Below are 24,647 nucleotides of genomic sequence, written 5' to 3'. Positions count from 1 at the left end.
CGAATTACTCATTTAAATGTCCATACAGGACGGAGACAAGCGTTAACGCTGTAATATAGACATAACCACTAGATGGCGGCAGACTTTAGTAAACGGCTGCGCTTTGGTTGTGTCCGTTGAGAAGCTGATAGTGAACTTTTTGAGGACAGCAGGGTGCACAGGGGGGGTATGTCTCCGTGTTGTCAAAAGTCTCTGATTGGTTGACAAATTTGAACCTCCATCCTCTCCCACTTGATCCTCCCATATAAAATGATGATGAAAGCCACAATGTGGTCATCTTTGATTTTTGTCTGCTGCACCTTGAGGTTCTCCCATCATGGCCTACATCCAGATCGTCGGCTTCGTCTTCAGCTGTGTCGGCTGGGTCGGCATCGTGGTCGCCACGTGCACCAATGACTGGGTGACCCTCTGCAAGAACAGCTGGAACGCCTGTCAGTGGATGGAAACCATGGGGAGTCAAGGACCCTGGGCCGACTGTCCCATCTCCTCCAGGCTCTACCAGTGCTTCACCCTGAACAAGATCCTGGACCTGCCAGGTAAACACAGACGCCACTGCATGATTTCAATGTCAAATATTGACAAATCGGTTCTAAAAGCTAGTTTAAAACAAGACGAACAAAAACAACCTGTTGTAAAAGTGGCAATAGTTGATGGAAAAAAGCTTGAAGTCTGGTCATTTTTTGTTTAAATGTTTACAGTAGTGTGAGATGGATACACTTTACCTTTTTCTTTAAAAAAAAAAAAAAAGGTTTTATCAATTCTGTTTAAGTCAAAGAGAAGAAAATTAGGTTTTCTTTGAATTCATTTGAGAATAATTGTCTTTCAGGATTTATTTGTGCAAATACAGTATATATATTTTTTAATGTTTCCCTTTTTTATTCATCAAGAATGAGGTATGTCTGTTTTTTAGAATTGAAAAAATGTATATGTGTTTTAACAATCTAGAGAGAGAAACAATTTTAATTTCCTGGTTATCAAGATAAAAGTGAGATCTTAATTTTGGCCATGTCAGATTCAGGGAACTTGAACTTTGACCCCTTGTGGGGTTAATGTAAAAGTAAAGCTTTTCCTTTTCCTTTAAATAAAAAAAAAAAAAACATTCTATTAAATTTCATAATCATACGTCTTTGTCCTGCTTTAACCTTGGTATCCAATTGTATTATCATTACTTTCAAAAACTCCGATTTGCTACAGTTCTCTGGCCTCATCCATCCTGTTATTGAGCGAAGGAACAGCAGGTGGTTTTTGTTTTATGTTCTCTGAGATGTGTCAAGCGGTCATTTGTGTTGCCAGGAAGAACAACAGATCCTCGCGTCTGCACACATGAGAGACATTAAGACACACCCATGGAGATCTCGCTCTCTGAAATCAACAATGAATTTACCAAGGATACGTAATCACTTTTTCCGAGGGATTTGTGTGTTTTCATAACAGTTGCTATTGTGTCAGAACTCTTGGCATCAATAATACTATTCCAAATAGTATTAGCGTCCAAGGAGAGAAATGTAATACCCTCATATGCCTGCATCTCTGTAGGTCGCTGTTGAGCTCAAGAGCCCTTATGGAGCTCTCATTTGTTTTAGGTTATTAGGCTTGTGCGCTATAACGGGACACTGTGTAATTGTTACCTGTATTTACACTTTTTATATTTTAGTTCCTTTAAACAAGCAGTGTAAAACTTAAAAATGTAATTTTAATGGAGCTGCTGAGTAGGGTTGTGCTAAAATATCAATACACATTTGTTTTTTTTATGTTTTTTTTTCAAAACTGACTCCTGATATTTAAAAGTACTTTTTTTGCTTTCAAATAATCCTATAATGTATATAAGTAATCCTATAAGTATTTTTAAACTTTTTATTTCGACAATTAAAAATTACAAAATGAAGTTTGTCCTCCGCAGATAAAGGAACAATGAAATCCTGCGATAACTGTGGATGAGAGGATACATTTGACTCCAGCAGCTTTTTATGCTTAGTTTGGACATATTTTTGTTACGACTTCATCAAGAATCACGTTGTCTGTAAATTCTGCAACACTAGAGTCAAGTACTTGGACAATACTACAAATATATCCTTGATAAAAGTATTGCAATATATGCATCGCCACAGTCTATCACAGCCTTACTGGAAGCAATTGTTCAATTGCTGGGATCTATTTTTCCTTAATCAACTGTAGTCTTATTTCAACTGTATAGTGTCTTGAGATAACTTCGTTATGATAAGACACTTTAAATAAAATTGAATTGAATTGAATTGAATTACTCTTTATCTTTAATCTTTGATCTTTAAACAAAATACAACTTAAAAATGTATCTTTAAATTCATTATAATTTGGCCTTTTTACTTGTGTCGAAGTATTAATGTGAAGCACAACTATTTACTTTCCCAACAAGAAGCAAGTAGCTAAGCTTTAAACATTCATTTGATCACATTCAACTTATCAAGAGACTAAACTTGAATATGTTGTTTCTCTCCTCCAGCCTACATCCAGGCCACACGAGCTCTGATGATTATAGGTTCAATCCTGGGGTTGCCAGCAGTGGCTTTACTCCTCATGTCCATGCCCTGCATCAAGCAACGCGAGGGAAGGAAGAGCACCAAGAACAAGCGCGTCGTCCTGGGCGGGATCCTGATGCTCATCGTCGGTGAGGGACGCACTTCAGAATTATGATCAGAGTAAACTGTATTGTTTTACACCCACGCCAAGAATATGTTTCTGTTTCACTGACCCTTCCCTGACATTTTTTCTCCCGCACATCCGCTCACTCACACCCTGTTCTGTCCAAAATCTCCTGGAACAACACGTTCGTAGAGCAGACTGATGAAAGTGAAACTAAAACAATGATATTTTCTAATTTAAACTATTTTTTAACTCAAATGTATAGAATTAATTTAATTAATCTTATTGAGTTTGTCTTGTTTGTTTTATCCACATTTACCTTTGGCATGTTATATTTAATTTTAACATTGATAAATTTCATCAAAAAACTTCCATGAAACTTCAAGGTTAAAGCCACTTTTTTGTTTGTCAGTAATTGACACTTTATCTACCAAATGTTCACAATTATATTGATGAACAATAAAACCAAGAATAACATAAATATTTCTAGTAAGTGTCGATGAGTCTGATATGCAGTTAAAACATGAATTAATCATCATCTTTTCGGATGACATTTGGGTTTTCAACAACAAAAGCACGACTCAAGTTTAGGGAGCTCAAGGTCAGCATAGTTGAAGACTAAACTTTTGTTACAGTAGTTTCAGTCTCAGTTTACTCCACACATTCCTTTCTAAGGAACTCCAAAACAGTGATAAGAAAACCCTGAAAAGCACAACAGAAGAATAGATTAGCAGCAAAGTCCTCATATGTTGATGCACAATGTGGTAAATGTGTAGCTGTCAGGTTGTAGAGCTTACACCACATTTAAGGTTCACTACCAGATGGTTTGCTTACAGTAGATTAAAGTTAGTTTTGTGACATATGAGGATGTTTAAGTACAAGCTTAGAACTGGGAAAATTGACGTCTACAGTTATACATAGACTTCAAATAACAGGTAAACTTTTACCGTTTTTTTGGGAGAGCATAACAAACGCAAAGATAATTAAGATAAAAAAATGACAAGACGACATCATTAGAGTCATAATTTCTGTTAGTGAAAGTTGGGTAAACATACATTTCTTAGAATATTTTTGGTTCATCATATAAGTCTTGACACCCCCTGGTTATGAGGCTTTTAAAGATATGTAAACTTGAGAAGTTTAGAAAAATAATTTGAGGATTTCATTGGGAGTTATTAATGTGAGAAAGTATTCTGTGTTCGATTTTTGTGTGTTTTTTAAAGATAAAACAAATGACAAATATTGGTCCTAGAGTTTGATACATGTGCTTTATATGGTCAAAGGAAAATCCTTGTCTGACTTTTAATATTTGTTATATTTCTTGGTATAAACTTGTATTGTCAAAACTAAAATGTTTAAAGTTTAAAGTAAACTTACAGTCCATGTGTCAATTCTTAATTTCTTACATTATAAGGTTAAATATTTAGTAGAAACATGTAATCAAAACCAATAATGAAATGATAATGTGTGTTTTATTTTCAAAAGAAAGTCCAACCTGTCCCACTATCTCCAGGAAACAAGGATGTCACTAAAAAACATTTCAGTCCAGATTTATTAATCCACACTGCAGGAAGAAGAGATTCCCTTGCTCCTTGCTTGCCTATTCTGTTTATTTTTACATCATTTTATCAAATCTTTTAATATATAAAAGTTTGGGCAACCCTAACAGGCTTATTTAAAGTTTTGTTTTTGTTTTTATAACATTATCAATATTTCTACTGTATTTCTGAGATAACATGGGTTAAGACTAGTGAAGGTCTGATGAAGCTTCATGAAGCAGTGTCATGTTGTTTAGAGGTCAGTAGGTGGCGCCATCAGTTTATGTTTCATTAGAACAGCTGTTCTAAACTAAAGGAAAACAGAGACCGCCATCTAGTGGATTCTGAAAATAATGACACTGCTTCATGAAGCTTCATCAGACCATCACTAGTCTTAACCCATGTTATCTCAGAGTCAAAGTGACCTAGAGGCCCGAAAACAAATGTGTTTGAGGTATCCCTTGTGTTGTCTCTGGGTCAAGGTGAACACAAGGGATACCTCGAATATATTTGTTTCGGGTCACTTTGACCCAGAGGTAACACAAGGTTTAATATAATGTGGTGTTTTTTTAATCTTATTTTGTGAACTGTTGTAAGAAAGTGTTGATGTTGTTTGATTTCGGTGTAATTTTACTGTAAATATACATTTTTAAATGATCTATCAACACATGCTGAGATGTTTTAGCTTTTACTCTTATATTGATTTGACAAAGACAATAAGGAACAACTGATTTACTAAAATATGTTTAAAGCTACACAAACATTGAAGTAATAAGTACAACACTTGTTTATTAGTATTTGAAGTGACTCGTATTGAAGTGACTCGTTGACTCACAGACGAATCATTAACCAGCTCTGTCTCCTCAGCGGTCTGCGGTCTGGTGTCCACCTTGTGGTTCCCCATCGGGTCCAACCAGGAGCACCCTCTGATGTCCTTCAACTTCTCCCTCTACATCGGCTGGGCCGGTACCATCCTGTGTCTGCTGGGGGGCTCCATGCTCACCTGCTGTTCCTCCCAGGCGTCCCCGGACTCCTACCGGGACGACAGCCGCTACTTCTCAAAGCAAGGAGGCGGGACGTCACCCCCCGGACCCCCGTCCAATCACGCCACCAGCACCCACGTCTGACACGCATCATCTTGTGGTCTACCTTGAGTTTCTATGAACCCTGACCCAGAAGTCTCAGTGTGTTTTAAATATGGCTATTAATCTACACGTAACATCTGCCCACCGTACAGCAAACTTAGTAACACCTTTTTTAGCTTGATGTTGATATTTTTTGAATTTCAGAATTTTTACTTAAATATCTTTGATGTTGATATCTGTTAATATGAGAGTTTTATGTCTTAAACAAAACTATAAACATAGAAAAAAGAGAAGGTCTGATAGAAAATGCCATAAATAAATATTGGTAATTGAGGTTTTAAAAAAATGTGGTTAAAAGGCAAAGAAAACTAAAGTGAAATGGATTTTATTGAAGCAAACAATAACTTGATTTATTACACAAGACACTTTTCTAATTGTTTTCACAAATGAGAATGCATTTTTTGGCACTGGAACACAAAAGGCTTCTTTCTACTGCAGTGCATAATAAGTGACTAATTGTGTCTGTTTAAGGAAAGTGGATCTACACAATAAATAATCATTATATTCAATCCCACTCATTTATCTTGAATTGTATTGAACTTGACTTTTATTTAAATATTGAAAGAAAGTAAAATGTTGTTTTTTCAAAGAAAGCATTTAGAATTAAAATGTGATTAAAGATACAAAATGGAGAATCAATTTTAAAGATACATCACACTGACTTGAAAAAAAAAATGTACCTATACCTTATTTATTATATGTCGTTTGGTTGCGCCAGAAGTCGAATGTTTGAATTGAAGTGATGGAAGAATAAAAAGCAGTATTGATTATAACATTGCCTCTAAAAAGAGTTTCCAGATTGTCTTCCTAAAACCACATTGTGTGTCTGATATCCATCTATTGATTCTTACATTTAGCTCTTCCTCAAGAAGACAGAATTTGATTAAAAAAAATTGACTGACTTTATCTCCAGCAGTATCATCTTGGTGTATATATTGATTCTTTTCTACGTTTTATAATAAATAAATAATAAAACATGCCCTTGTACATTTGTATGCCTGTTTTTTTTTTAAATGAATAACTCAAAACTAAATTTACTGTAAACATACACACACACAAAAAAACGAATAACAAAGATAAACAACCTGATATACACACCTTGACTTGAACACAAAAAAAGAACACAAAAGACCAAGACACAATTTTTGGTATTTGCAATAAATAATTATTGTTGCTCGAAACAATACCAACAACTCAGCGTAAAAACAGTGGAGCCCAGGAGCTGAAGAAAAAACACACACACACATGAAAAAAAAATATTCAAAATAAAAACGCCAACATTTTACAATTTTGCGCCCGAAAATATACACTAAAGGGAAGGAAATATCGATTAAGCCAGAAAGAAAGAGCGACTAGATTCTAAGGTCACAAGCACAAAGAGAACACACAGTAGCACGCCATCTCTGCAAATGCATGACCTCGAGAAGTTAAAACTTGCTTTGTAAGGTCTTATCCACGTGTGAAGAAAAGACGGATATTAAATAATCTGGATTTTTCTAGAGTCTACAGTTGTCAAAATATAGGTTCAGTTTCCTGCGCGCCTTGTCTACCCAGGGGAGGCCGGAAGGTGGAAAACAGCTGTAGAAAAATACTATAACACTTTTTTCGTTACTGCTGGATAGATATGTCTGCTGTGGTCCATGATCAGGCTACTGCTTTGCTTAATTTATCACATAAAAGAATCTCATGAGACAAGAAATGTGATCACCGTTGGAGAACAAAGTTTGTCCATCAAAAGAAGTAAACACACTTGGTTGACTTTGGCCGTACAGAGATTTGGAAGGGGGGGACAAGAAGCTTATCGAGGAGCGGTCAAGCCACGTTTGCTACATGTTTTTCAACCCACATCTGGGAGTGGAGATGACTGACCCCCGCATTGGATCTCAAACTCGTACTGAGCAACGACCTTAGAGAAAAGACCCAGTCCACATGCACACAGAAACCACGTCTTTGTTCAGGTTTTGTTCACTCCTACAACAGGTCAGGAATAGATCCCCAAATTTGGCAACTTCCAAAAAAGGAAAGTTCGAGGCTGGTTTTTGTTTTTGTCTGCGATAACGGAGGATCCGATGTTAATCACAGGTTAAGATGGAAGAGGAAGTGTTTATTATTCACCTGCTCTGGTCTAAGACAACAGTGAAAAGATTAAAGGGATGTTTTGAATTAACAGTTAAACCCAAGCACAGCAAGATAGAAGGTATTTTGAGGTGCATCCCCTTAAAAATGGGTACTAGAAACCCATTGGCTAGCTCAAACTGTTTGTTTTTCATCTGTATATTATCGGATAAATGCATTAAATCATACTCTTTTGGCTTTAGATTGAGAGAGAGAGGGAAAAATAACCATTCTTCCTGTTCAAATATGTCACCGGACTTATTGAAAACGTGGAAGTATCTGTGAATATAGTTTAATAAAGACATTAGAACTATCTTTCATAACATGTCAAGTATGCATTGACATGAGTGTCTAAACACGATATTAACCAGTTGATTCAATTGTATTACACTGATTTGGACTCATTGTTGTAAGAGCTATCAGTAATATGCTAACAGAGGGGTCATTTAACCGCGACATTGACCTTGAGATTGAGCCAAATACAGTAAGTGCAAAGGTGGAATTTTGTTTGCTTGAGTAAAACGCTTTTTGAATCTGCCACTCTGAGGAGTGTGATATATTTGTAGTGTGGTAGTTTTGGAAACCAGTCAAGGTCTTGGTCTTAATGGTCCTGCTCCTTCTGTCTCTGGCTATAATAGTGGTTGGGGTTAGGGTTGGGTATACAGTACTACTTTATACTTTATATTAAAGTTGACACGCCTCTTTACAGTCCACTCCACTGAGATCAATTCCTAGTATGTCATTGATATCAACTTCAATATGAGGCTAGATTTCTTGGGTTTGGGTTATGGTATGATTGGGGTAATGATAGTCACTTGTTTCTCCTGATTTAGTTTATTGGTTCTTGCCCTAATATGAGTCGTCCAATAAGGCTCAGGTTTCAACCTGACTTCTGAACAATAGAACTGATGGATCTAACTCCACTAAAAAGTCAATAAATTCCACAGAGTAACCCAGACCAGACACACCTGTAAAGAGAAAACCATGTGTGGTGACTACAAAAGTCTTGAAAGCAGGAATTGGAAAAAATGTGTCTACTTCGAAGAAACCATGTTATGAGACTATAATGGAATCCATGGAGTCATAGGAATCTAAACCAAATGTCTTGGTTAGGCCAGCATTAGTGAGAGTGGCACCTTCAAGCTAACTGTGTTGGTATGTTGTGTACATGTGGACCAGGTCTTACCCCATCGTGAAGTCACTTGACAGTGGTTTCTTCAGAATAAGGAACACAAAAGTGTTGCACACATTTTCGAAAGGTTGAAAGAAGTCACGTTTGCGTCGTGACAAGCCATCACGTAAGAACAACTATTACACCCCGGGCATCATGCAGAAGGGCATGCGTCACATTTACCTGCAGATGTTCCGCCAAACACACGTACGAACATAGTCCATGCAGTCACACGATAAAGAATAATAAGAGGTTCTTTACAATCTAGTGTCAGAGGCTTGGCGTGACATCACCTGGACTGCAATATTAGGTTTGATTGTCTTTACCAGTTTGGTCAGAAGAATGCGTTGGGTTTATATTTCTCGACATTTGCAGATAATAGTGGTGGCACTCCTGTCCAAAGTCTTATGGAATCTGCGCATAATTGTTAGTCTGCGATGAACAGATGGGGAGAGAAGGTCACAGGTGGAGTTTGTCTTTTCTTCTCTCCTGGGGAATCTAGTCTCGTCTTCAGTATTTGCCACTCCATTTAACCTTCTGAGCCCTTGATGTTAGTTTTTGCTTTTTTTTTTTAAAGCAGTAGTCAAACCCAAATGTAGATACATCTGAGGTGCACTGAGGATACTGCCCATCCAAAATGGATAGTACTCCTAAAACATCAATGATGAGCAATATGATAGTACTTATCAAGCTAGTGTTTTAACAGATTGGCAAATCACAACAAACATATTTTATAAATACACACCTTTGGATCAAGTATATAGTGTGGTTAAAGAAAAATCTTGGGGACAAACCCAATTTAAGTATCTCTGAATTAGGTAGTCACTGCTACTGGATTAATAATAACAATGTAAGAAGACAGCCTTTCCTAACTGCATTTCTTTAATTTACAATATTGTCGGGTTTTGTCAGGTTTTTTTTTTTTAATAATCCTTGCTGTCCATGGTAAAATAGCCACTGCCTAAGCCTGCAGAGTCGAGCTAAAACAGAAATGTGCTTTAAGATACAATGATATTGATGATGCTATATTGTCCAAGGCTAACAAATTTCCATACGAATAATGTTGTACTTGTGAATCTGCACAAAAGAACGCTAACTTAAACGTGAGGTCAACCATACATTTATCAGTTTCAGCTCGACTTTGCCTTCGTTTTCACAATAACACAAACGGAAATTAGAAAAGTATTTTGGTTGAAGCCAGGAAGAAAATTGCAAGAGTGATTTCTGTCAGTATGGCACAGCTACGGTGCCTGACCTCTGGTGGATATACTGTGCAAATATGTGTGCTCTGATATCCCTCTGTTCTGAAGCAGACAAGCCTCACATATAAACCATATAATCTTTTTTTTTCCTAGATGCTGTTTGCGGTGATAGATGAATGGATGCAATGGGAGCACAGGCCAGGTGAGGGGTTGGTCTTAGCGTGGCATCCGTAGAATTAGTGCATTATAAATAAGGCCTCCCTGGAAGGGACTGATGCAGCAACAGGTACAGGAGAGAGTGAGGAAGGATAACCCAGGAGACAGCAGCTGCCATCATCAACGTACCACTACCATGTTGTATGATAATCACCGACCATAAGACCATTTTAACCTTGGCAGCATTGGCTCGGATTGATCGAGTGTCACAACACCAAAGCAAGCATTTAAGCAAAAGATATGTGATTAAAAGCTAGAGTATCATTTCTATAAATTGTTGAAAGACATAACTGTTTTATGAATGGAAGAGACCCCAGAGGGACCTGAAGGAATTGAAGAAATACAGGACAGACATGGAAGAGGAGGGATCTTTTGACCCTTGTGTCATCTAAAAACACTTTTTTTATATTCAGGTAATCGAGTAATTGTCTCTTATGTTTCAACTAAAGGGTACTAGCAAAGCTTAAGATTGCCTTTTAGTTATTTCTCCAACACTTCACCTGCACTCTTGCCAATACAAGAGCACACCACAAAGAGTAAATATTCTTCTTTGAAGAGCCTAGAGCTGGTTTTGAAAAACTCTTGGAATCTAGTGTTGTGATCCACAACTGGATTTGGGACTTTCTATCTATTTTCTAGGCTCTTTTTTTTCACTTTCCTACGGATCAAAATGTGAATAACATAAATCAATATCAAAATTCCATTCAAACATTGCATGGTTTTCCAATTTCATTTTCAGATTATCTTTGGTTAGAGGATCCTATCCACCTTCTATATATATACCGGATTAACCTGAAGATGTTCTCTTTACAACCTCTTACAAAGAGCAACTCTCTGAGTTCTGTTCGTGTAAATTTTCCTGTCTCATTTTCCATCATTGTTGCTGGTACAAGAATACAACAACATCAAATAAATTGGTTTCTAAGTCACTTTGACGAAGCGAAATGCTGGAAGAGCAATTAGAAGACATGGCAACGACGAATACAAAACGGGCTCCCTGCATGCAGTGACATGAGAATAAAAGTGTAAAAACTATTCCTTAAAGACTCAATTTATAATAGGTAAAATGATCCAAACTCACGAGATGAAGGCACTATTGCAAGCAAAGTGATAGTTGTGACAGAAAACATCAATTACCTTTTAACAAGGACGTTTGGCTGGATGTTTTGGGCAATACAGGATTTTATTTTGAATAAGTGCAAAGTCTCCTTAAAGATAAGAAGTGTCTGACAAGCAATTGCGAAGATCCAGGAAATGTTTGTCATTTTCTGGCTTCTCATCTGTGACTCATTCTAGGAACGAACTGATAAGCAACAGCTACATCACACTGTTTCGGAAACCGTGTAGTGCTTTACAAAGTCTTCCCTTTAGAATCTGGCCTTGCTGTTGTGTGGGAAGTGGAAACCAGAAAAGTGACTGTGACGACACACAACTAACGTTCACATTTGGAACCAGAAGAGGCTGAGAAAATAGGAAAGTTACTCCCCTGTCAGGAAACAAGGTAGCCCATCGACTTAACACACAAACAGCAACCCACACACATGCAGTCATGCACACCCACATACACACACCCGACCATTCATGCTCTCACACTGTCCCCTCACTTTCCCCAAGCAACAGACAAGGCAGTACATTCATGATAACACAAAAGTCAGTGCCTTTTAGAAATCCATCGGGTCTTCTTCTGCCAGTCCGTGATTCCCAATGGTCCTCCTGCCCTCCTTTGGTGACAATCCGTCATTTTCCGGTTTGGCTTTGGTTGGCACAATTTTTGATCCACCCTCGGGTGTGTCCCACTGCTCGGTAGTTGGCGGGTAAAAGTCATCGTCGAAGCCGCAGAAGCCTTCGTCCACACCGTGGTCATAGCGCTGGTAGGTAGAGGCGTGGACCTCGTTCTCTCTGGCAGTGATCTCCAGTGTACTGTTCCACATGCCGTATCCAAAGTAGATCAGCACCCCTAAAAGTACACATGCCATATCACATAAGTCAATATTTATGTGGAGAACAGTGCACTCTTTGATATGCCATTCATATCAATGGCTAAACACATAAGAATCAAAGTGGAACTCAACCCAAGTGATGGTCAATTTAGTCGAAACAGTCAACATTGCTGCTCACCTATGAAACACCAGATTGAGAACCGTATCCATGTGATTGCGGACAGTTTCAGCATGAGGTAGATGTTGACCAGCATGGCGGAGGCAGGCACAAAAGGCACACACGGTGCCATGTAGGGCAGTCGCTTAGGGTTCTCCGGCTGCTGCAGGATGATGATGACCAGCAGAGCAATGAAGATGATGAAGAAAATCAGTAGCAGCAAGGCCCACCATTGACCCTCCGCGATGAAGCTCGCTCCTAGAGATACCAGAAAGAGAATTAGCCAAAGGAGTGTTGAGGAAAGGTAACGGTTTTGTTCAGTGCTTTTTACCGAATATGATAAAGGAGCAAAACGCAAAGAGGATAATGAAGAGAAGCAGCACACAAATGGTGACAGTTTTTCCCGTAGCTGCTGTCGGTCTGTCCATCTTCCCAGGTAGACCCAGTCGTATCCGTAAGGTGTAATACCGAGGGCCGATGATCTTCTTCAGGCGCCGGGATATCCCTTCCTCTGATTCTTCAGCTTCTATTCCAGTTGTCATATCGACGGTGCCATAGTTGGGGTGTCCGGCTGCATACGCGTTCTTGTCAGGCTTCCCGATTAGCATCTCGTTGTCACCAAGCGAAGGCAAATTCTTTGCTCCACAAGTGTTCGTAGTTTGACCCCCATATTCTTCCACCTCACTGGTCGGGGAGCAAGCCTCTTTCTCGCACTCTGCCAAAACTCCCTCTTTCTTCTTGTTTTTCTGCTCCTCAGAGAGGAAGTTGACGAAGCCATGGATGTCACCCTCGGGTTGATACCGTAACAGCAGCACACACAGACTCACCTGGAATGAATAAGAATTAGAGACGCAAAGTAGTTGCAAAGGCAAAATTAAAAGATAAGTTAAACTTTTACTTTGTCTTTGTGCTATTATACATGGTTTACTTAACCCTTGAGTTATCTCTGGATCAAGATGAACTGAAGGCCCCAAAACAAATGTATTTCTGGTATTCCTTAGTGATGTGCTGATGAAGCGTCATGAAGCACTGCTAGTTGTTAAGAGGTCAGTAGGTGGCGCCATCAGTTTAAAATGATGTGATGTTTCATCAAAACGAAGGAATATAGTGCAGTGACCGCCATCTAGTGGACTGTGAAAATAATGACACTGCTTCATGAAGTTTCATCACTACATTATACGTGTAGAAACTATCCAGCAACGTCCACAATGACTGTGTACGTACACTCTTGAGGCTTAAAGAAAAGAGTGTAGAAGTTTAATTTTACCCTTGTGAGCAATGACAAGTCGTCAGCTCTCAAAGAAGCCAAGGCCCTGCTAAGGGTGAAGGGATCTATTACTCACCAGGGTGTAGGCCAGCAGCGTTCCTATGGACATCATTTCTATCAGGTCTCTGAGGCTGACCAGAAGGGACAGGAGGGCAGCTAAAAAGCCAGACACAACACAAGCAACCGCCGGGGTTTCTGTGTAGGATGACACGTTTGCCAAAAACCTAAAAGGACAATTGAGCAGACAAACGTTAAAAAAAGGAGAGAAAGATAAATGAACATTTCTGCTACTGACTTGAAAAGCAGCCCGTCCCCTGCCATGGCGTAGATGACTCTGGGCATGGGAAACAGGGACCCCAGCAGGGACACTGTCAATCCAGCTATGGAGCCGACTGCCACGATGTATTTGGCGAACATGCATCCATGTATGGCGAACATCTCCATCAGCGGTGCATCTGCATCAATCTCGTTGTATGGTACCATCAACGTCAGAATCACTGAGACCTGCAATCCATATTCAGACGGTGAGTTAGGAACATAAAAGATACTTCATGAAATGTTGTTTTTTGGGTTATTTTTCAACGTTTGAGCTTGACATAATCTTTATCCAAGATTTGAGGAAATAGTTCTTCGTTGTCTGTGTTTGTCATCCTTCACCAAACAATCTCTACAAATGATTTTAAAATAAATTTTACTTTATTAGAATAACAGTTGACCACCAAAATCTCTGTTCCTTGTCTGGTGTGAAACACAGCACAATATTGACATGAATCTACTGTATGCCGACCATCCAGCGGACCACCTAAAATGACTTGGCAAACCAGATTTGTGGCCTGAGTTTAATACGTGACAGTGAATAAGTAGCTTTTATTCAGTTATTTGAGAAAAAAAAAACATGTTTAATGGCCTTCCATTAGTGCACACTGGAACAGATATCTCAACCCTTGTGTTATCTTAGGGTCAAGGTGTCACAGAGGTCCGAAAACAAATGTGTTAGGGTATCCTGTGTTGCCGCCTCGACCCAGAGACAACAAGGGGTACCACAAACACATTTGTTTTCGGGCCTCTGGGTCACCATGAGCCTGAGGTAGCACAAGGGTTAAGTCATCTATTAAGACAATACTTTAACGTTGTATAATATAATTGAGAAAAGTCAAATAGATTGCAATAGAAAATCCATTTGAAGGAGGAGTCTTTGTTCTGAAAGAGGATGAAAATGCACCTCCTTTATTCATAGTAGGCTTTGTGTCCTGAGGGTTGAGGATTTCTGAACCACAGCAGTAGATATTCATTGTTATTGGACACTTGTCTGTAATTAAACCGGATCCCTGCTAAATATTCTATCTGTTTATCTGCTCCAGTGGGCCCAATATCATCAATATGGATTTAAGCGTGTGTGCTGTTGCTAAGCAACAGTAGTGGCAAGAAGAGATGGTGTGGCATTTTAGATGAAATGGGAATATTGCGTCATCAGTTGATTTATAATTCATGCTTTCTTTAGTCCTGTAACGCACCTGTAATACTCACAAAGCAGAGCATGCAAGGGAAACTCAGAAGTAGCACAAAGGAATCTTTTCTCTATAATCTAAACCAGTGGAACCTGGAGGTTGGTACCAGTCCCTGAGTCATTTGTTACCGGGCCGCACCGAAAGAAAAAACTATTTGAACGATCTAAAAATGTGGTATTTTGGTGGTAAGATGGTATTTTCTCCAAAGTAACATAAGAATGTGCATCAAGATGTTAGTTTAAGTCAAGGTTATTCAAAAAATAAACCCGTAACCAGTCAAGCCTCAAAAGAATCTGTTTACCCTAAAGCAACTGAGGTTGTTTGAGCAAATAGTCTTGAAAGTGTATGTCTAAGTTGTTAAGTTTAAGTTTCCTTCTGTAAACATTTGTGTTTATCTGTTATAACTTTATGTCTGAGCTAACTAAGCTGTTACCATTTATACTTGCATTAAGATATAAAACAACTTGATCCAGATGACAAAATCAACAGAATACATTTGGAAAATAAAATATATTTCAGGTTTTCACTGTCTTTGCTGATGTAAACTGATCGGCAGCTGTTACCCATAGCAACCCAGTCAAAGATATTGCTCTCTACCAGCAGAATGAATAAACAAGAGATGAGAGCCGCCTACACCGCTACACTGACAATAAACAAAACTGTTTTCAAGTCAGCACTGAGGTAAAGATAACAACTCATTACAGAGGTTGGGAGATTCATTCTTTTTCATTTTTTTCTTCAATGTGAATAGCATTATTAATGTTACCAAAATTTTGAGGTTGATATTTTCCGTTTATTCTAGAATCAGGCTTATTTACTTTTGTGTTCCTTATTTTTGGGGCTAATTAATCATAAGTCATTATATTAAATGTAATAATGTTGACTAATATTATTATTATAAGAGTCAAATATCATGGCTGTGTCCCTCCCTCCTGTTTTTTTGACACGCAACTGGAACTAATCGGCAATCCGACACTCGCAGTCACTACCTTAGCTTCCTGATTCCAGCCTGTGGTGTCAAATCTATATAATGTGGCACCCGAGGAAATGTAATTGGCCGCCCCTGCAAAGGACTGTCCATGCAAACGAGCATCCAGAGCAACTCACAGAGACGTAGGCCGTGAGACAGGTGATGAGTGAGGCTGTGATGGCGTACGGGATGGATGTGTTGGGGCTCTTGGCCTCTTCTCCCGTTGTAGCAATGATGTCGAACCCGATGAAAGCGTAGAAGCATGTGGCAGCTCCTTGCATCACCTAGAAGAAGACGATCGGAACAAATAGGACAAGAACAACGCTGCATGTTTGGGGATTTTATCAACATGTATAATTACCCCGGACCAGCCAAAAGGGAGGAATCTCCCGCCGTCCCAGTTCTCCCCGTTGACGAAAAACAGCCCAGCGATCATCATGAACACCCACACCACGAGGTTGATGACGTTCAAGACATTGTTGAGGCCGACAGAGTTCTTCACGCCAAGCGCCACGATCACAGTCACAAGCAGTGCGATCACCAGTGCCAGCAAATCAGGGTAGGACTGTTCGCCTTTACCTACGAACAGCACCGGCAAATGGGTTGGACAGATTTAAATGCAGAATCATAGCTGCCTTTTTATTCTATACATCTATGAGTTGAAGATTGTGTAGCAAATGCTTACCCAAACCATTCATCGCTCCAATGTGAGTGATCATAAAGTTGCTGATGGTGTGATTGGCCAGCGAGTCGGCCATGCTGCTGAGTGCCGACGCCCCGGCCGCCGTGCCGATCAGGTACTCCAGGATCAGATTCCACCCAATGAAGAAAGCCACACACTCTCCAACCGTGACGTAGCTGTACGTGTAGGCCGACCCCGTCGTCTTCGGGACACGCACCCCGAACTCCGCATAACACACCCCTGAAGTAAGAAGGAGACATTGAGGATGGGGAGCGAGATTAATGGAGGCATTATTTGAATGTTTATGAAGTGATGGTTGGTCAATTTGAAATTCATCAAGCTTCATCAGACCATCATTACTGCGCATGAGGCTACTTTTGCTAGCTGTGTTGAGACTGCGCATGTCAGAGTACCGTATTTTCCACACTATAAGGCACACTTAAAAGCCTTTAAATTTCTAAAAAAACAACAGTTTTTTTGATGTGTGACTTTTTAACAAACACTTTCTTGACACTTGCATCATCACGGGGTGGGATAAACGACGCACGTCATATCATGGCGGACTTATATGGAGTAAGATTACTGCCAACATTTTGAGCGAGTATGTCTTGGTTGTTGTACACTCAAAACGTTTTTTTTTGCGCAAAATCACTCGCGCTCAACCAGTCATACACATGTGTTCAACATGTCATACACGCACTCAACTTCTCTGCTTGGCACTCAACATTTGTCTGCTCATAACACCAGACTCGCGCGCTGCTGCTTGAAGCCTTTTAAACATTATTTGAACGCTTAATAAAGTTTGACTTTATCTCACTGTTTTGTTGACATTCCCTTTAGCACAGCTTTATCTAGTGGATTCATAACACAACCTCAGTCAAACGTTTCTCTATTTTATTCTATGCACCTTATAATCCGGTGCGCCATATTTATGAAAACAGTTCTAAAATAGGCCATTTATTGAAGGTGCGCCTTACAATCCAGTGCGCATAATAGTGTGGAAAATAGGGTAGGTTGGATCGATAGAAACGTTAAGTGCATAAACGCGCACCTCTGAATCACCTGGTATCCTTTTGTGTCTTTAATCTTGGGTATAACAACAAATCAGATGGTCAGAAAAAAAAAAAAATCTTATGTAACACCACTTCACTGTCACTCTCATTAACAATTCAGATTCACCACAGTCTCCAAGACTGCATGATTTTTTTGGTACACAAAACATTTCCCTGGATATCGTCTTTTTAATCCAGTTTAATCTGGAAGAAGGGAGTCGGTTGAAACACTGGGAGGAGCCCCAGATGGCCCTAGATCACTCACCAGATAATATGGAAGCGACAGCTGCGATAATGAAGGACACGATGACTCCTGGTCCAGCCATCTCTTTGGCGACCAACCCGGAGACCACGTACATCCCCGTCCCGACACAGCTGCCCACCCCCAGCGACACCAGGTCCACCGTTGAGAGCACTCTTGCCAGCCTCGTGCCGTGTGCGCTGGTGCCAGTCACGGCTGAATCCAGCATGGACTCCACTGGTTTGGTCCTCAGCACTCGAGATGTGAAGGTCTTCCATGCTGAGCCCCACTGTATCCGTCGAGGGTCCAACTTTCCTGCTATCCCGGACATCCTAGCAGCTTTTGATCAAACGATTTACTGCAGAAAGTCTTGTTGTGTCGTCGAAGAGCCCACTCAACTGAGAAGCTTTAAGTAAAAGTAAATGGAAGATCTTTTTCTTGCCCTTATTTAGTCCGTTTAAGGGTTTCCCCACATGGTGAAAATGGAAGTTATCTGAAATACAAGAGAAAACAATTGTTGAAATTACAATTGTTGATTCATAGAAAATCAATTTACTGCTTTCACAATAGCAGACTTCATGTTCATAATTATTGTGAGGAAAATAATGAATGTCAGGAAAATAATATTTAAAAGATTGGAAATAACGGTACATTGTTAAATTCAATCTAACTTATTCCATTTGATTATACTGATTATACACACAAACATAACAAAAACTTCTCTAGAACTTCACACAAACCCTGGTTATATTCATTAACTAGTTAAAACAAAAAAGAAATAAATGATTGATTATCAACATGATGCACCATTTTCTATAACTCCAGTGTCACTGAAACAAAACAATTTGCATTTCCAAAATGTGTAAATTCACTGTCGCAAATCTAATTACACTAAAATTTGGATTAAACTTTTTAAGGATTTTTGATTTTTGCTTTTAACACTTCATATTGGGTTTTTGGTGGTCTTCAATAAAGCACCAAAATTGTACCTTTTTTTAATCTTTTTTCGTTCGTTTTTTTTTAACATTAAAGATATTCATTTTTAACAGATTATCTTTGATTGTATCAATTGTCAATTGTGTTTATTCTCAATAAAACGTTTTTTAATATATATATATGTAATCCTCTGCTTTGTTTACAAAATAATGTAAACGTTGTTTCGGCCAACACTTATTATTATGAATGTCCAATATGAAAAATTTGGGTCCCAGTACTGATCCTTGTGGTACACTACATTTTAATAGTACGATGTTTATGTTATGTACTGTTTAAATAGCTTTTTACTCTAAAAATAGCAATTAAACAAGTTCTTTGTTCTTTTATTGCTGCTGTTACTTCTCCAGTGACATCAATGGTTAGGATTGTAATAAGAAGAAACTTTTTTTCTTTTAAAAAGTAGTATTTTTAACATTCAAGATGATTCTGAAATGTTGATCATGTTTATCACTTTGTTGACATAACAAAGTATTTAATAAATAATATAAATCAGACCTGAGCAAGATGCTGTCCGGGGGCCACAAGTGGCCCTTTGACTATATTTATGCGGCCCTCGTAATGTCAAAGTATGATCATGTATAAATGGTTCTTATGCATTAACAAATGTATTTTGTATTTATTATTAATTTACATTTTTACATAACTCTCCTTTTAGTGTGTCATTTTTTGTGTATACATAACATTTTTTTTAAGTTAATTGAAGAAATGTTTTGAAAAAAACTCATCTATACAAGAATAAAATTGCAGCTTATTTAGCTATTTAGCTATTATTTAGCAATCTCAATCAAAATAATATTTTCACATTGTCGTGGCAGTACTCCAATATTGTTATGACTCATGATCATGACTTCATAAACGCACACTCCAACTGAATTGTGAATGTAGAAACAATGTTATTATGAGCCACAAATGTCCTGCTCCGACGCAAAGCTGTTGTTTCTAAAAATAAGGGGATTGTAATTACAGCATAACACCACACAATGGACAAGCTCCTGCAGTCACAGATGATATTTAATAATGGGCTCTAACAGTGCTCAGCTGAAGCACGCCTGACGCAGCCACATCATAATCAGAAACAATTTGGAGTCGAAGCTTGAGTGACTGAGCAAGCACACACTCGACACTCCCACTCTGGCACTCACCTATAATAAAACGCACTCAGATGCTGCCGTAAAATGAGATGTTTTAGTCTCTCTACGTACCTGGACGAATGAGTTAAACATTATTATTATATTGAGTCCCATCAGCGCACACACACACCTTATCAGCTCCTCCCGTGACTATAGACCACCTGCCTGTGTTTATTTTCCACTATTTGAACAGTCGAGCATCAACAAAACATGCAGACATGAAGCTTAGCTGCAGCAGGTGCTCCGTCTGTCTGACTCACTTCAATGTGTTTCTCAGCTCGAACATCATGGAACCTGAGAAAAAGTTGAGCTTAATGGAATTAATTTATTTCATGTTAAACCTTTATTTTGGTATGACTTTGTTCTCTCACTTTGTCTTTCGCTCTTTTCCCCTTGAGTCAGACACGACTGGACATCCTCTTATCCCCTGTTTTTCGGAGGTTCCCTGTTATATTCTTTAGTTTCCTGTTATATTCCCTGGTTCGTTGGAAGTTTTGGTTTAAGCCAGGAATAAAAGCAACTCTATGTATGTTTATTAAATGTACTTTAAATGGCAACTAATTTGAAAACCCAACTCCCCTGACTCACTCACATGTTTCAAATGTTGAAGTCTTTCCTCTCCAAGATGTAGTAAGTCCCTCATCATGAAGATGTTTTGAAGTTAATACTTTAGAATGTTCTCCCCCGTCTGAAATCTTGGCGAATGAGAGCTTACGAGAGTGGAGTCCATTATGACATAATATTAGGCTTCACTCCTCCAGCCAGCTGTAATCACGCTCTGCTTTGTTTATACAATGTGTCCCTTGGAGGTGGAGACTTCAGGGATTAACGACGTGCAATGACGAACCGTGATTCTTGACCAATCACAGCAGAGTGGGTGTGGTTATGGTAAAGATTTAATCTCCAGAAAAACCAAAGGTTTTCACCCCAGGACATTTTCTTATCTAAATATATCTATTAATAGAGAGTTTTGTACAAACAGACACATACTAATGAGTACAATATTAAGTACTATTTAAGACACACTTAAATCAACACATTATTTGCCCTTTAAAGAAAAGTATGGGTCTTTGAAAATTCATAACTGATTACTTCATTTTTACCTCCAGTTGTAACCCTATCTTTACATCACAGCCTCCATCATCATCATCCAACCTTGTGTCTAACCGGTCGTGACTAAAGCCGGGTGTGACTCCGCTGCTGCTGAATGGCTGAGCAAACAACGTGAATGAGTTCTGCTTCTTCAGCAACAAAGCGTCTTTTGAAATATATCTGAGAGTCCACCGGCAATAAAATGACACCTGGAGAAAAAAACGATCCACTACATTTTAGGCTGACATATGAAGCAAAAATCCTGTTTATCCAAGTTGAGACAAGATCCTGAGTCAGCAATATTCTAGTTGAAAATATACAGGGTTGTTGGATACAAGTTGAAGTCAAAGACAGATAACATGCTATTGGGTTAGAGACTCTGAGAACAGCAGGTGTTTCTGGACATTGAGGCAAGCTAACTGAATTAGCATAGGCATGTTTGTTGTGTTGGTTGTTTCCTCCGAGGCCAGACATGTCATTCTAGGAGGACACGTTGACATTCTATTTAAAGGAAATGAAGAAAGAACCACGGCAAACACACAGATCCCATTTTCTTTTTTAAAGGGAGAATTTTCACATGGCCATAGTTATTGGTAAAGTAGACATTAATTAATCTCCAAGACTGAGCTAAAGCAATATGTTGATTAATAAAATGAATAAACTAGTACTTCTGCAGGTGCTTAAACAGTGAATAAACAATTAATAGATGGATGAATGAATGGATGAAAGATATCACTACGGATAACCACAACATCCAAGAAATAATTGCATTCATTTTTAAAAAACTTCTGTCAATCTTTCTCTTCTTGTGTGTCCATATTTCGCCCAACGTTTCTCTAAGAGCTTCTCTCAAATCTTAAAGCGTTAGCTCCTTTGGCACGACAGAGGTTGAAGACACTGCACTGCACCTCAGACTCAGCATTTGAATTTGGCAATGCACTAATCCAACGTTATTTTTGTTTCCAGGCTACGAGTTGGGGTTGAAGCAATATCCAGGAAGCCAGATCTAATTTCATTGTAATGATTATGGCTGTCTGTCACATGCAGACATGGTGACACACACACACACTGATGATGCAGTCTGTGTCTTTTCATCTGTCTCCTTAATGTCAGTTGAATTAAAGGAGTGCTCGTGCGTGTGTGTGCGCCTCATTATATGAATTTGCCTGGAGTAGAAAATAATGATGGTGGGATAAGGTGTGTGTTTGTTGTGTGTGTGTAAGGTTTTTTAAGAAGAGACAGGCAACCAGTCTTGTAACATAAAAATAGAAGGATGGCATAATGGTAGTCTCAAGTAAGTAAGTAAGTAAGTTAAGGTTATTTGTAAAGCGCCTTTCTAGACCAGGGTCACAAAGTTCTTTAAAAATCAAAAGCAATACACAGTTGAAAAATAAATAGACAAACAAAAAGAGGAGCCCGACCATGAATAGCTCTGAAGGTAAGAACCAGGATTTTAAAATAGATCCAAAAAAAACAGCAGCAAGTGAAGAGTTTTAAGGATCGGGGAAATGTGAGTTCTTCTACTAGAACGGGTCAGACTTCTCGCAGCAGAGTTTTGTAATTAATTAATTCTATTTTGTATCATGTTACATCTCATTGTTTATTATTAAGTTATGGATTGAAAGTCATTAGTTCCGTTTTTTATTCCAGTTTTGGTCAGTTAAAGGTGCGGCACGTAATCTATGATGGCAGTTTGAGCAAGGCCCCTTTTTCCATTTAAAAGTCCAACCCCCTTTCTTCTCTTTATTTAGGGAAACGACCAGTTTAGCATCATTCATCACATCCAGTCCTGTTATTTCCAAGAGTTTTTTGAAACGGTAATATTAGAGAATTTACTGAGTTTAAAGCATGCATTAATCAGTCGTAATCGTGGGGTTTTATGGGATCTTTAGGAGGATTTACTAAAGGGGTTACAAGGAAAACGTCTCCAATGCTGAAATTCAAAGAACCTCTAAGCTAAAATGAAAGTGCAGTGCGGTATAAACGCTGGTGAATCGCTTCATATACTCACACGTTCTGACACGTAATTATGGTTTTCTAAACAGGGGGAGCAGTTGCTCAAAGCACACAGCCAGAGACAGAAAAAACAACTTGAGCTTGAGAAACTGCCAAGAAGCCTTTGACTGACAGCAAAGGGGGAACAGAAGAAGCTAGACATCATAATCTGTGAAACCCCTATTGAATTTTGTCTTGCTCAAAGTGTATTAGTAGAACAATATTGGTCAAACCAGCCTTGAAAATATTGAAATAATTGACCTTCAGCTGCTTAAGGAAGCCTGACCGTCCAGTATAAATGACACAAGGAAGACATGAAATATATTTTAAAGGATAAACATTCACAGTTCTCAGACGACTTGTCAAACGTGAGGCCGTGACCTAGATATCCCGGGGGCTCTGTGAGTGTCTGAATGTTACATAATCATACGTCTACATAAAAAAAAAGAAATCCACCTGAGTTTCTGTATTTGTTTCACATGTTGGCTACACTTAAAAAATATTGATGTATAATCTCTGTCTATGGAAATCAATACATTGTATATTTCCGGGTCATATTTGCCTCCTAACTTTTTGTAAAGCCATGTTGTCATGACACATTTTTTTCGGCTGGGTATCTGATCCCCCTCCTGCAGTCTAGGCGGCACCTGTGGAGCGCCCTGGCAAAGTCCATCTTGCCGGACCAGAGCTCTCCTTCAGCACCATGGAGAGCACGACAGAAAGATGGAGAACCTAGTGAGCCATGGACATGTGATGGAGGATTAGCCCACTTCCCCCCTTGTCTGAAGCACGGCAGGCAGACACAATAATACCGACTCTCACCACTAGAAACACTTCCCTAAAACGTCCCACCTCCTCGTCATACGGTTGTCAGCCTCTGTCTCCCCCCTTTTGCACTCCGCCCTGCGGTCCGGTGGGAGACTCGACACAACACACACTAAAAAAACAACAACAAAAAAACACCCTCAAGTCTCTAAATGTCAAGCGGTATTAAGATGCTTCGATTTTAACGGATCTGACTCCACGATTTTCCACAGCTCAGTGTCAACAAAACATCGCCCTTTATTCTGTCAGGACGCGCTCTGCGCCAACGAACAAAAGGAGTGAAACAACAAAAAATAAATAAAAGGGAGGAAAGAATGATGGGAATAAGTCGAAAAGCACTCACTGTGGCTGGATTAGAGCGAGTCCATGTCGGATGCTGCAGTCGGTCAGCAGCATCAGCAGCAGCAGTGGAGGGAGGAGGAGAGGGAGGAGAGATGGGGGAGAGAAAGAGGGAGGAGGGGAGGCGTGATGATGTCAAAAAGCTTTAAATCATTCAGCAGCCCGCTGCACGACACGTCGGCAACGTGGTGTGTGTGTTTTGCGTGGCACAGGAGTTGCGAACTCGTTCCGTCGTTTCCGTATTTCCTCGTCGTCACATCACCACTGGAAGTATGGTGTCCATGACCAGAGCCGGCCCTCCCATTAGTTGAACGAAGCAGCTGATGAAGTACAATACACCAGTGCTGTGTCTCAAATCGCATACTAGCGTACTCAAATTTAGTATTTTTAGTGCGTTAGTAAGTAAGTAAGTAAGTAATTTTTATTTATATAGCGCTTTTCCAGACC

At 39.2% G+C, this 24,647-nt stretch overlaps 2 protein-coding genes across 2 annotated transcripts; one reads left to right on the top strand and one right to left on the bottom strand.

Annotated features, from left to right (window-relative positions):
- The first annotated feature begins 301 nt into the window (after nt 1–301).
- Nucleotides 302–6,289, top strand: LOC148060839 (claudin-11-like). Its single transcript, XM_087779340.1, has 3 exons — nt 302–536; nt 2,480–2,644; nt 5,025–6,289. Exons 1-3 carry the CDS (start codon nt 317–319, stop codon nt 5,282–5,284), a joined length of 645 nt encoding a protein of 214 aa, XP_087635466.1. The 5' UTR covers nt 302–316; the 3' UTR covers nt 5,285–6,289.
- A 67-nt stretch (nt 6,290–6,356) lies between these two features.
- Nucleotides 6,357–24,292, bottom strand: slc7a14a (solute carrier family 7 member 14a). The gene is made up of 10 exons (XM_087779339.1): nt 24,205–24,292; nt 17,848–18,316; nt 16,534–16,770; nt 16,210–16,427; nt 15,986–16,132; nt 13,666–13,874; nt 13,447–13,594; nt 12,435–12,930; nt 12,125–12,361; nt 6,357–11,963 (listed from the first exon to the last, which is right to left on the bottom strand). Exons 2-10 carry the CDS (start codon nt 18,152–18,154, stop codon nt 11,668–11,670), a joined length of 2,295 nt encoding a protein of 764 aa, XP_087635465.1. The 5' UTR covers nt 18,155–18,316; nt 24,205–24,292; the 3' UTR covers nt 6,357–11,667.
- Between the last annotated feature and the right edge of the window lie 355 nt (nt 24,293–24,647).

Source organism: Callionymus lyra, chromosome 18, assembly GCF_982586985.1.
Source record: "Callionymus lyra chromosome 18, fCalLyr1.hap1.1, whole genome shotgun sequence".
NCBI lineage: Eukaryota > Metazoa > Chordata > Actinopteri > Syngnathiformes > Callionymidae > Callionymus > Callionymus lyra.
The sequence above is the reverse complement of the archived record's forward strand: the minus strand, read 5'-3'. Positions and strand labels throughout refer to the sequence as shown.